The sequence below is a fragment of the Labeo rohita genome, chromosome 18 (genome assembly GCF_022985175.1).
Source record: "Labeo rohita strain BAU-BD-2019 chromosome 18, IGBB_LRoh.1.0, whole genome shotgun sequence".
Taxonomy (NCBI): domain Eukaryota; kingdom Metazoa; phylum Chordata; class Actinopteri; order Cypriniformes; family Cyprinidae; genus Labeo; species Labeo rohita.
The window spans coordinates 2180524-2194669 of NC_066886.1; the positions used below are offsets into that span (position 1 = coordinate 2180524).

At 34.2% G+C, this 14146-nt stretch overlaps 1 protein-coding gene across 3 annotated transcripts in view; it reads right to left on the reverse strand.

The window, feature by feature from the left end:
• Window positions 1-14146, reverse strand: part of LOC127180653 (protein unc-13 homolog C) — a 167491-nt gene that overhangs the window by 110170 nt on the left and 43175 nt on the right. For all 3 annotated transcript variants that reach the window (XM_051134831.1, XM_051134832.1, XM_051134830.1), the window contains exons 10-12: window positions 9162-9331; window positions 7337-7452; window positions 5663-5826 (exon numbers count right to left, since the gene is read on the reverse strand). In XM_051134831.1, coding sequence (XP_050990788.1) covers window positions 5663-5826; window positions 7337-7452; window positions 9162-9331 — 450 coding nt within the window. The remainder of the gene's footprint in view (window positions 1-5662; window positions 5827-7336; window positions 7453-9161; window positions 9332-14146) is intronic.

Genomic DNA, 14146 nt, shown 5'->3' on the forward strand with positions numbered 1-14146 from the left:
TAAAACAATAAAAAGCGAATAGAAACTGAATACATTTCCTAAATGCCTCACAGTTGACTTCTGCACTGCCAAGAAATACTATTACTGGAAATACTGATAAGGAACATGACTTTCTACAAAGCACAAATTGAAAATTAACATCTTTGAACATTTTATTAAGGCACTGTAATATCTTTATCACATGGAAAAACTATGAACGTGTCACACACAGAAAAACTTATTTGGGATATGCACATCCATGCATGATCCATCTTAATGTATATTATCAAAATTAAGAGATCTGTCGTGTGTCGCGCCGCGGGGCAGTGCAGGAAATTGCCCAGTAATGTCAGCTACTGTTAGAGGAGATTCATTAAAGAAAGATATAACAGAGAAAAAGAGATAGGAGAAGAAAGAAGAGACACATTCACTAAAAATAGCAGCAGGCCTGCAGGGCTTACACACACACACACACACACACACACACACACTCACACACAGTGAAATACATCATCTCACTAGTGTACTGCACACACACACCCACTTACATATATTATAACACTATTTGCTTTGTTGAACATTACACATAAACAAATGGTCTATATAAACACATTTTTCTCTTTCTCCTCTTGGTATATAATCAGTTATGAACGTAAATAATTTACGTCGGCTAAATAAAGCAGCAAACAAACACAAATTCTGGAATGAATTACTGTCAAACAACTTGAATGACAAATGATTCAACTAGATGTTAAGCAGCACACATACCACAAAACAGCCATTTGTTCAAGATATATACTAAAAGAAACAGAATGCAGAAATCTGCATGTGTAAGTTCATATTTACATACCTGCATAAACAGATTTTGAGCAGACACCAGTATATAAATAGTTCTGGTAATTGAAATAAAGCTGAAATAAAATATAAATAACAGAAGATGAACTTAACTTTAAATGTTGTCTTGGCAACTAGCTGAAATATATCAATTTAAATACTAAAATGAATAAAACTGAAATAAAAATAAAATAATGCTGTACAGAAATACTACAGAAACCCTACTATATAAAAAGACTTTAAACTAAAATTAAAATGAATCCTCACTTATTTAAACCAACCCACTGACTGAAGCCAAACCCACTTGATGAAACCACACCCACTTAACCCACTGACTGAAGTCACACCCACTTAAATGAACACACTGATTGAAGTCACTCCCAATTAAAACAACCCACACCTTGAAGCCACACCCACTTAAACCTATGGTTGAAGCCACACCTACTTCAACCAATTGAAATCACAGCCACTTAAAAATCAGCACAGTTTAAAAACACACCCACTTAAATCAACTCACTGTTTGAAGCCACATTCACTTAAAACCAACCCACACATTAAAGCCACACCCACTTAAACCAACACACTGTCTGAAACCACACCCACTTAAAAATCATTAAAGCCACTCCCACTTAACCCACTGACTGAAGTCACACCAACTCAAATGAACCCAATGATTGAAGCCACACCCACTTAAAAATCAACCCACACATTAAAGCCACACCCACTTAGGCCAACCCTCTGGCTGAAACCAAACCCACTTAAAAATCATTAAAGCCACACCCACTTAGCCCACTGACTGAAGTCACACCCACTTAAAAACAACCCACTGATTCAAGCCACAACCACTTAAAACAACTCACACCTTAATGTCACACCCACTGACTGAAGCCACACCCACTTAAACCTATGGCTGAAGCCACACCTACTTAAACCAACTGAAGTCACAGCCACATAAAAATCAACCCAGTTTGAAAACACACCCACTTAAACCAAATCACAGTCTGAAGCCACACCTACTTAAACCAACTTACTGATTTAAACCACACCCATGTAAGCCAACCCACACATTGAAGCCACACCCACATAAACTAATTCCGCCTGTATTTAAGCCACGCCCACTTAAAGCAACTGCCAGTTGGCGCACTTAAAACTAACCCACATTTTAAAGCCACACCCACTTAAACCAACCCACAGATTGAAACCACACCCACTGACTTTGTCATTTCTGGAGTCTGGCAGCCTCCTCACTCACTTTCCTTGAATTTTTAATCTGATTTAACCTCCTAGTAAATCTGTGAGCAGAAGCTGTAGGCCATAATGACATGTGACCGTACATTAGTACCTGCAGACATTGATTTGGACCTCATTAGTTCTGATAGCGTGACCTCTGAGCCCGAACGGCCCATCATGACACACAGGGGAATGAAGAATTATTGTGCCTCCAAGAAAAGGTGAAGAGTTATCCATGCTTCTCTCCATATTCCCTCCTCCCGTTTCAGAGATGATTGAAAGATGCTGACGGCTAAATCAGAATAAATGATATCTGATGGAGGGTGTTGACTTGCTGTTGCCTGGTAACAGCTTGCTTTCCTTTCAGCCTATAACCATTCGCTCTTTCCTCATTTTTAAAATCCTTGTGTTTCTGCTCCAGTGATCCGCAGAGCTCCGCTGTAAATCAGAGAAATAAAACTTGCCAGCAAGTATTGACTCGTCTTCTCTCTCTATCTGCTGTCCTCTTTAACCTCTGCGCACTTCCATCTAAAACAGGTCTTAAATTCCCACGTAACGTCAATATCTGTGATATCATCTGGTAAAGAGTTACTCCCGAGATCACAGAGAAATTCTCAGGATTTGGGTTTTCATTATGATGGAAAATGGTGGATTGTTTTTATAAAACTTGAGTTTACAGACTTAATTGAATGAAATGAATGAATGAAAAAGACAAAATGATGCAAAACTTAAAAAAAAAAAAAAAAAAAAAAAAACTGGTTGCATCAACAACAAATATCTTTTAGTCCGGTTAGCAAATAAAGGACTCTCATATGCAGGTTCTTTTTAAAGAATCAAATGAAAAGACTCACAAATCTCTCGTTTGAAGCACAGTTATTTGTTTGAATCAGTCTATTGACTTAGTGAATTAATTCTTCACTTTTCATTGAACCTTACATTTTTGACTAATTATTCATCTCAAAAGTACTAAAAAAACTCAAATCGCAAAGTGTAAATCAGAATCTGAACCAGAATCATTCAGATCCTTATGATTCACATTCCCAATGACGGTGTGTAGTTCAAGGTACAAATTCAGAACATAATTTTATTGTAACAAATGATAACTGTATATAATAAATATAACTTTATATATTTATTTTAAAATAAAATAAATACATTAATGAAATTTTGTTGTAATAAATAATACCTGTGTTACAAATAAAACTTTATATTCTTAAAATAAAAAATAAAATGTTTATTTATTTATTTATTTTTTTTTTATTGATTATTATCAAAAAAGATGTGCTGCTTCATATATTTGTGGAAAAAAATAAAATAAAATAAAATAAAATAAAATAAAATAAAATAAAATAAAATAAAATAAAACAAAGGATGTAGAATATGGTCTTGCAGTATATGTGCTTTATAAGTACTAATAAACAGCCAATATGTTAATAATAGGCATGCTAATAAATAACTAGTTAATAGTGAGAATTGTTCTATACTAAAGTGTTACCAATCTTCATCTTCTTCCTGGAAGCCCTCAACAGGCTAGAGCTCATTTGTGTTTCATTTTCTGTAAACCTACGAACCAACATGCTGCTGATGACCGAAGATTTCACCCTGAAATCATTATCCCTGCTTCAGCAATAAAAAATGCTGAATGGTAGAAAATATGGGCTGCATCTCTAATAACATCAGGGACGGGTCACATGACTTTGTTTATGATTACAGGGCCGAGGAAAGGTCATCGGTACAAACGTGAGCATCCAATGGAAATTATGTAAGGAGCTTCACACATAGTGAGGATTTTCACACATCGTCCATCAGATTTAAAGATGTGACCACATGCATATGCAACAGATACACATGCATTAACTTTAGCAGGTTCATTAAACACCTAGTTTACATAATCACACCAGAACACTGGACCTGTATAGATCCAGTACTGCATGATTTCCGTATAGAGTGTATAAATAAGTCTACATCTAATCATCAAGGTCAGTTCCCCTAATTCAGCGGGTCAGTACTGAACACTCTTTGCTGGAAGACTATCATTTACTGAAATAATCAATATCCATTATCTTATAACAGAAAAACAAATCAGCAGATGTTTTAAGAGTTGGAGATCAACTCTAACATCTCTTTGGAATAACTAGAAAGACTCAGATGCATAAGGATGCATAAGGAAGAAAATCATGTGCATTTTCACAGAAAGGGCAAAGACAGACTCATCTTGCATATGATGCAATGACCTTAAGAAGTGAACAACAGCTAAATAATGCCATCTAACTGACCTCATGGTTATGGCCACTAAAAATATAATGTTTAATGAAAAAATAAAGCATTTTTATGGCCAGTAATTTATTTCAGTTCACCCATCAATGGCAGGAGGGGTGAGAAAGTAAATTCTGGCTTCTGTTTAAAATGTGCAAAGCAGGGTAAAGTGATATTGTTTGTATGCAATATGAAATTACAATGTCAAGTTAGAGCTTCTTTATGCCTTACAATCATCTAAACCTGAGCAGTCAGCGTTTAGAGGCTCTGCTGAAACATGAGGTGAATAACTACAACAGTTTAGCCAAAGATGATATACTTAAGGCTACTTTCAACAGCCAGAGAGACCAGTTTTTATTTTCTGCTCAAATCTGACCTTTTTGTGAGGTTGTCACATGACCTGTAAAAAAAATAAACTGTTTTCAATATATTTCAAATAACCAAAATTAAATTAAATTTAAAATTAAAAAATAAAATACATTAAATTATTAAATTAAATTAAATTTTTAAAATTTTAATTTAATTTTATTTATTTTATTCCACAAAGATATGAAGCAGCAAAACTGTTTTCAACATTGATAATAATCAGAAATGTTTCTTTAGCAGCAAATAAATATTAGAATGATTTCTGAAGTATCATGTGACACCGAAGACTGGAGTAACGATGCTGAAAATTCAGCTTTGATCACACCAATAAATTACATTTTACAATATATTTATATAGAAAACATCTAATTTAAATTGTAATATTTCACTTTTTTATAGCATTTTTTACTGTATAATCTAATAAATGCCTCAGTGCAACCAGTGTATCTGCACACAATTATGACAAACGCTGCAGCGATTCATAAGTGATTTTCTCGTCTCTTATACTGTAATGCAATAGCACACTAAACCCAGACAGAAATGAGAATGAGAGCAAGAGAAAGTGAGCGTGAGACAGAGAGAGGGGACATAAACTCCAGATGCAATTACGAGGGTAAGGGCCCTCAGAGCAGAGCGGCTCCCCATCAGGGGCCCAAATTAATTACAGTACAGCTCCAAACGGCCAACGGAGAGAAAGAAAGACAGAGTGTGTGCTGAGGCTGAGAGGTTTTCATTGGACGTCTGAGCATTTCTGGTAAGCAGTATGATTTATAAAGCCATCATGTGCATGTATGACCATAAGTCATCGACAGACTCGTACACAAAAACAAGCGTTCATAAATTCCCGTTGAAGCACAATCAGCATCAGTCGTGAAAAACGCCAGGCGTCATCTTTTAACAACGGCAGGAGCCATCAACTGCTTTCTTTTCAACGACTGACTTATAATCTCCATTAAAAAGCACATGAAACATGAAACTGAAAGAGATCTTCACTCACGTCATGGCCTGGTAGATGGACTCCACACCGAAACGCATGGCGAACTCATCCACGATCTCCTGTGACACGTCATCGAAGTAAACCTTCCAGGCGTCGTCGCCTTTGACCTCCGGGATCTTCACGACTCCGTTGTTCTTGACCTCCGTCAGGTAGTGGAAGAGATTCTGCACAGAAATCAACAGAAGCTGTTTAGTGGCCAGGAAGCGTGCAGGGCATTTCAGTGCATGAACTGCAACAGCATTGATATGGAATAAATGTCGAGGAACATCAGTGGCACAGCCAGCTTGGAAAGGTCAACATTTTGGGGTGCCAACCTACTGTCATCACACCGACAAAAATGCCACAACACCGTGCAGCCGACAGTGGTTCAGAACCAGCGAGACGTGAGCCGGACTAACACAAACACATCAACGCAAACCCTTGCAGCTACACATGATCGATTTCACACGTCAATGGATTCTGAAACGCAATTCATAAAGCAACGCAAATATGTGTTGAGTTTTGGCAGTTCCTTAACTTTCTGATATGGTGGCCATATTGACTTTCACAGAAATGAACTACTGATGCTAATGTGGCACCAAGATCTGGTAATATTAATATATATGCAGTGACAGGTTCTTAAATAAATATTAAATATATAATATAATATTCCTTTATTTAACCAGGAGGTCACATTGAGATGTTACTATCTCTTCTTTCAGTGAGACCTACATAATATAATATAATATGATATGATATTACATGATATGATATATGATATAATAATTCATAACAATTAATGCAATAATTTAATATATATTATGGCATGACTCAGTCTAAAAATCACTTTTATTAAATATAAAACGGAGGCATTAATATAATATAAGATAATATAATTCATAACACTTCGTGCAGTGTTATAATATATATGATGGCATGACTAAATCTAAAAATCACTTTTATTAAATATAAAACTGAGGCATTTTGAGACATTAATATAATATAATATAATATAATATAATATAATATAATATAATATAATATAATATAATATAATATAACAGCACTACATAACAATAATGAAATAATATGATGTATATGTAATGACATGACCAATTCTAAAGATCACTTTTATTAAATTAATAAAATGAATATAATATAATATAATTCATGCAATAATATAATATATATGATGGCATGACTTAATCTAAAAAACACTTTTATTAAATATAAAACTGAGGCATTTTGAGGCATTCATATAATATAATATAATATAATATAATAGCACTACATAACAATAATGCAATACTATGATGTATGTAATTATATGACCAATTCTAAAGATCACTTTTTTTTAAATTAATAACATTTATATTATAATATGTATTATATATAAAAATGACGCATTTATTAAATTTCTTTAACTACAAAATATCTGAACTCTGAATTATTTTTGCTTTTGATATTCCATTTTTAAATTTGATTAAATTTGGTATAATTTAACAGTAAAAAAAATTAGAAACATTCTTAAAATAAAATAAATGTATATATTATATAAATATTTATTTTGCTTTTTTTTTTTTACCTAATGGCAATTGCTGTTATAAGCAAAAATCTAACAATACTGTATTTAGTAAGGCTTCATGCCATTTATATATTTAAAACAAGACAAACTTATGTGCATTTAGGCCGCACCTCGTGTAAACATGTGTACTGCCCGTGAGGAGGAGCCACCTTCTCTTCTCCCTTCATCTCCACGCTGATCTTCAGCCTGATGGCCCCTGAAACCATCGACTTATCCGTCCGCTTCTCTGCAGGGAGAATGAGCATAAGCATGTGAACAGAAGATAGAAAACACAAGAAATGGAAAGATACTGAGGAGCTCCAGAGCATCAGGACATTTCTTCTCTCTGACCCCATCAATAACACGTGTAATGCAGCTGATCCCAGAACAGTGACCTGCAGCGAATCTCATCATCTTACAGCCATGTTCCATTACAAATCTGACCCAGGATCAGACAGCAAATTTAAGCCGGGCAATGTCAAAATGTCTAATTTCAGCCGTGTGCTTTAAAATCCTAGAAAGCTGGAAGCTAAATTTACACCATTAGTTTAAGTTTAGCTGTTATAGGTCTATAATGTGAGATTTTTTTCCTTTGGAATAACATGCATGATGATGAATCACGGTTCAGAAATGTGATTTAAGAAAGTAAACAATCCAATTTCATGTTGACTCTCAATCTCATGAGGCATTCGGCAGCTGCTATTAAACTAAAACATGATAAAAATGGCTCTTTGCAGATAACACGTCTTAATTGCTGTAATTGATGTCTGGTCTGTGGCCACAGCAGATCTTTTTCACATCTCTGTGACGTGGACAGATGGAGAAGGAGAGAGCAGATATCAGCTTCGGTTTGGCCTGAGTCACGGCTCTAAAACCGCACGCTTCTTCTCCAAGCCAAGCAAAACAATCCCACAATCCAATGCGTAAAGCATGAACAAAAGCTGAAATGATTCTCTGTGGAACAGTGAGGCCATCTGCACCAGAACAAAACCAAGGAGGAACTTCTTACTTTCTTTAAACAGTATTAAAGAGATAATTCACCTGACGTAAAGCTAGAAGACTTGAAATACAGCACAGGATGAACTTCTTTTATGGTGCTTCTTTGTGCAAAGAGAGTCACAATTTCACCCCAAAATCAAAAGACTATATTACACTGAAACCTATTATAAGACATCTTTGCATCTTTGCTTTGCACATTCCTGTTTAAATTCCTATTCATTTAATGTGAAAAACGGTCTCATTGTTTATATTTGCGGAAAAAAATAATTCAATCAACACAATATCTTTCTTGCTTGAATTCTCATTAATGTAAAATATAAACATAATATCATATATTATAAAATACAAATGATAATACAAAATATAATGACAAGGCAAGATTATTTATGCAGCACATTTTGTATATAATGGCAATTCATAGTTCTTCACATAAAATAAAAAATAAATAAAATAAAATACAAAGAAAGATTCTAAAAAATTAATTTGAAAAGAATTTCTCTCATTTTTTAGGCAAACAAGCTAAAATATTTTCCAGCAATGTACCACCAATACTGTTGATTAAACAAGTACTGAATATCAACCTGTCTACATTTTTTTAATTAAAATATTTAACACAAATAACAATAATTATGTATATATTGTGACGTATATATGCATGTTCTTTGCATATTATTATGTTTTCTCCACACTGCAGTAATGCTGAAAGAGTGTGAAAAAGTGTGCAATGTCAATAACTGAACTTTTATAAAATATAATTTACAGATTTTAAAATACTATATGCATTTTTTATTTATAGTTTGTTTATATATTTTTTTTAAATATGACCTGGACAGAACAGCATGGATATCTCATTTTGTTTGGAAGGGTTTGAAATGACATGATAATGAGTACTTCTTTTTTCCTTTAAATTCCTTTCAATTTTGGTGAGATGTTAGAAAGATAAGGCCCATAGCATACCGAGATTATACCAGACGTCCATCTCCCCGCTCAGCATCCGCACCTCGATGATGGTCTGACCCAGGAAATCATCAGATTCCTTCTTAAAGTGTTGCTTCACTCTGGACTTTATATCATCATCTTCATCCCACACACGGACCTTTATACGGTCTGTGGCGTTATGACACTCACTGAGGGAGAGAGACATAGAGACAGAGAGACAGAGAGAGAGAGGAGGAAAGAGGAGTGTTACACAAAGATGTTTCTTCTACACTTCCCCATACATCATAACATGTTTTTCCATTACTTTAAATCATCAAAATAATTTGAGCAATTTGAATTTCATTTATTTAAGCTGTATGCAACTCAATTTTTCAAGTCAGTTTAATATAATGTAAGTTGGAATGACTTGTACAGCCAGTTAAATTATATTAAAAAACTGTTAAAACAGTTAAACTTTTTTTAAACAGTGTATGAAAAACAAAAACAGACACTAATGAGAAAACTGCTGACATACAGTAAGAGTATAGAGCTACACTACATGGTATTTTTGTCTTGTTTTCCAGTACAAATATGTAAAAACTCTTAAATCAACATACATTTACTGGACATCCAAAATGACCAAAATAAATTCTTGCAAAATCAAAATTATTATTATTATTATTATTATAATTTGCTTAAAACAAGAAACAAATTTGCCAGTGAGGTCAGAAAAATAATCTTGTTTTAGCTTTAAGTTAAGATTTTATTTATTTAGCATTAAATTAAAGCAATACGCCCCAAGAAGCCACGAAGCAGAGCGCCTAAAACCTCCTTAGCTGTTTTAAATTCACTATAAACCACAGCTTCACCGGGCTTATTGCTTTTATAAAACAGTAAGGTTTCACAAAATAAAACAGAGCAAATAAAGTGTAATGATTTTAAATACAAACATTATTTTTCCGCCAAACAATGCAGTTCCTCAGAAACTGTTGTCGTTGTAACAAAGTGGTTGCCAAGCAACACACAGATGTAAACAAAGATGTATGTTTGTAGAGTCATTTACAATAGCTTTGAACGTGGCTCAACCAATCAGAATCAAGGACCGGAACTATCTGTTCTATAATAAGAATTTTGATACATTTTTCAGAAAAGCCATTTATTGTTAATTTTATATTTTGAACAGAGGAGCATGTACATGATATGTAAATTATCATCTGATGATAATTTATGATGATTCGTTCCTCCTTGGTTTTTTTAATTAAAAAGTTTTCTCCACATTACAGACAACAGATAACAGTAGTGTGAATAATCATAATAAAAATTCACAATTTAAAATAATTATATTGGTCCTAATAAGGTCCTAATATGTGACCCTGGACCACAAAACCAGTCTTAAGTAGCAAAGGTATATTTGTAGCAATAACCAACAATATATTTTATGGGTCAAAATAGTTGATTTTTCCTTTAGGCCAAAAATCATTCGGATATTAAGTAAAAAATCATGTTCCATGAAGATATTTTGTTAATGTTCTACTGTAAATACATCAAAACTTTATTTCTGATTAGTAATATGCATTGCTAAGAACTTCATTTGGACAATTTAAAGGTGATTTTCTCAATATTTAGATTTTTTTGCACCCTTAGATTCCAGATTTTCAAATAGTCGGCCAAATATTGTCCTATCCTAACAAAACAATGGAAAGCTTATTTATTCAGCTTTCAGATGATGTATAAATCTCAATTTCAAAAAATTGACCCTTATGACTGGTTTTGTGGTCCAGGGCTCAGTTTTCTATAGCATTGTTATTACTCATTTTGTCTTTTCATTTTCGGATGAAATATAACTCAAACAGAACAGCATGAATATCTCATACTATCTCATAAATACTGAGGATTGTTTTTTTTACATCGTTTGAATAAGAAAAGTTTAATCTCTGAATTTTGATTGCACACTGTACATTTGGTATTTTAGGAAATGTGAGCATCCATTTTTCAGAATCTGAGAACAAGGAGGCTTAAAAATCTTCATTTGATTTCAGTGTTTTCTAGGACACATATTAAATAGATCTCATTTGTGTTTTTTCTTTCTGCTGACTGTATTTAAAAGTCTGTTTACCTTTGAGGACGCCCCCAAAGGAAAGTCTTTTGTTATTTAGCTGACGTCAAGGGACAGTTTTGTCCCTTAAGTACAGCCAAGAAAATCCACACACACATGCACACACGAATGCGCACACACACACACACATACACAAGAGCTGCCAAAAGAGTGGCGAGCTGCTTGCCGAACTGCTTTTAAAGGTCATATGCTCCACTGAATCTCCAAACAGGGCACTTAGCCTCCTGTGGTCCTTCTCCATGTCTGTCTCTCCGGTGAAGGAGTGAATTGAGAGAGACGGGCTCACAGACAGAAGTTACGCCTGCAGACGGTCACTCACAGATGCAGAAACACACCACAGCCTCACAGCGCAGCCCTGACACACATCAGATCAATTCATACTGACTGACACCATCCTAAGGAGGAAATATAAATATCATCATATTACAGGAATGGTTAGTTTGTGAAAAATGATCGCTGTGAGGGCCAGACAAACCTGGACAACAATGCTTAATGTGGACCAGGTCTGACACTAACTTTAAATAAGTTTTGAGGCACTATGTTTTTTTTTTAAAAGGAATTAATACTTTTAATTAACAAGGATACATTAAATTGATCAAAAGTGAGAGTAAAGACATTAATAATGTTACTAAGGATTTCTACACTGAACGTTTTATCAAAGAACCCAGAAAAATAAAAGCATCAAAGTTTCCACAAAAATCTGAAGCATTTTCAACAAGGATAATAATCAGAAATGTTTCTTCAGCAGCAAATCAGCATATTAGAATGATTTCTGAAGGATCATGTGACACTGAAGACTGGAGTAATGATGCTGAAAATTCAGATTTACGTCACAGGAATAAATTACATTTTACAATACATTCACATAGAAAACAGTTATTTTGAATTGTAATAATGTTTCACATTTTTACTGTTTTTACTGTATTTTTAATTAAATAAATGCAGCCTTGATGAGCAGAAGAATCTTCTTTCTAAAAAGGTTAAAAAATCCACATTTTTAAACATGTAGTGAATGTATAAGATAAATGGTTGAAGGGAATAAGTGAATGTAAAAACATTTAATTCATTCATTCTTTCTTTTCTTTTTTTTCCCCTCTTTTTTTTGCTTTTGGTTTTTGAAACTGACTGATGGAACTCGGTGATTTATAGTTGTTTAAAAAATTGTTTATGTACTCGACTTGAGTCCAGGTTTTCCATCTTCAGCAGCTGTCACATTTAAACCATTTTGCTTTAGGTCAAAGACTGAAATGCTGTGAAATAAAAGTCTCTTCACAAAAACGACTGACCACAATTACACTAAAATGGACTCAGTCTGTGCAGGTAAAAGTTGAGTAATATATTCAGCGAAGTGACATTTTAAGTAGTAAAAAAAGCCTTGGAAATGTACAAATCCTCAAATATAGCAATGCAGCACTTACTCCAGCGCAGTTTGTCCTCATTAACAGTCTGCGAAATGCAAAAACAGTTTAAATCTGAACCATATTATTTTTTAAATGAGAGAAATGAGCCCAGTTTCTGCGTTTCTTTGAAGTTTGCTTGAAAGCACTAGAAAGTTTTAGTTTAAAGCTAATCCAGGAAGTGTGCTAATGTACTAATGAGACTAGCCACACTTTTGGGTGGACGAGACACTAATGAGAACTGAATCAACGTCACAGATCGACTCCCATCTGCCTTCATGTTTCACAACACGCCTTACACTAAAAAAGTAGGGTGAGAAGAGAAAATACGCCACAACAGAGGGTTACACTGAAGATCGGAGAGATTTATCGCAGCTCTTCATCAGATGTTATAAAAAGACCTACTGTGAAGATCGTTTGATGGGTATAATCTGCTATTATGACAAAGAAAGACAGACTATCAACTTGAGAAAACAAATTAAAAGGGCTTCCGCTATCTCTCAAATGCTTTTCTCGCTTTGAAAAAGTTTAAACAGGTGAAAGGAACTAAGAACTCTTCTTATAATAAGCATTTCCCCATAATCCTGCATAAATCCTTCTAAATCCAGCGATCCAGTCTCTCCTGAAGCCCTGGAGTCTCTCATCACCCTATACACTCAGATATTTATCATGAGCTTTAGATGAAGAAAAGGCATAGAGTGATTTCCCACACACTCTCACATTCATATACAGTTGTAAGTGCAATATTGCATTGGCCAAATTAAAAAAAAAAAAAAAAAAAAAAAAAAATATATATATATATATATATATATATATATAATGCAAAAATATTATGGAATTTATGGCATTTATTTATGACATTTTAAAGCATATTAAAAAAGTTAACTAGCCAAAAGTCTTGCTTTTTCAGGTAAAAAAAAATAAAAATAAAATCTAGTAATCTAGTATTGCCCAATAATACATCATTTAATTTTGGATGGTATTAGGTCCAAAGGAAAGGAGAGCAAAAGGAAACCCTCCTTAAATAAACAAACAAGTAAACAAAAATTCACATCTTACTGTCTTTGGAAGGGTGAACTGTGTAAAAACTAGGTCCAAAATTAACAAGTGCCAGGCGCCAAATGTGTGTCCAAATAGGCTTTGGCAAGACTTAAAGTAACTGGCTATTTTGGCCAGAGAAGTGTAAACACTGTTACTCTTTTCAAAGATTGCTCTTTTAGATTGAGCATCCTCACCAGGCGGAAGCTGCATCACTGAATCAACCAATGGCACGGTTTGGGGCGGGACTATGAATTCGCTCGACCAATAGTAGAAGGAGGGCATGTTGTAACTGTAATAAGACACTTGAGGCTGTTCTAATGTGGATCCAGTCACAGCTGAAGGGGTTGCAGGCCTGTTGCTGCTTCTTGTGTCTAACAGCAGCCTTTAGGTGCAGCAGTATTCACAATACAGCCCGGCCTCATACATTACTGCTCAAGTAAGTCACAGACTGGATGTAATTACCTGTCACA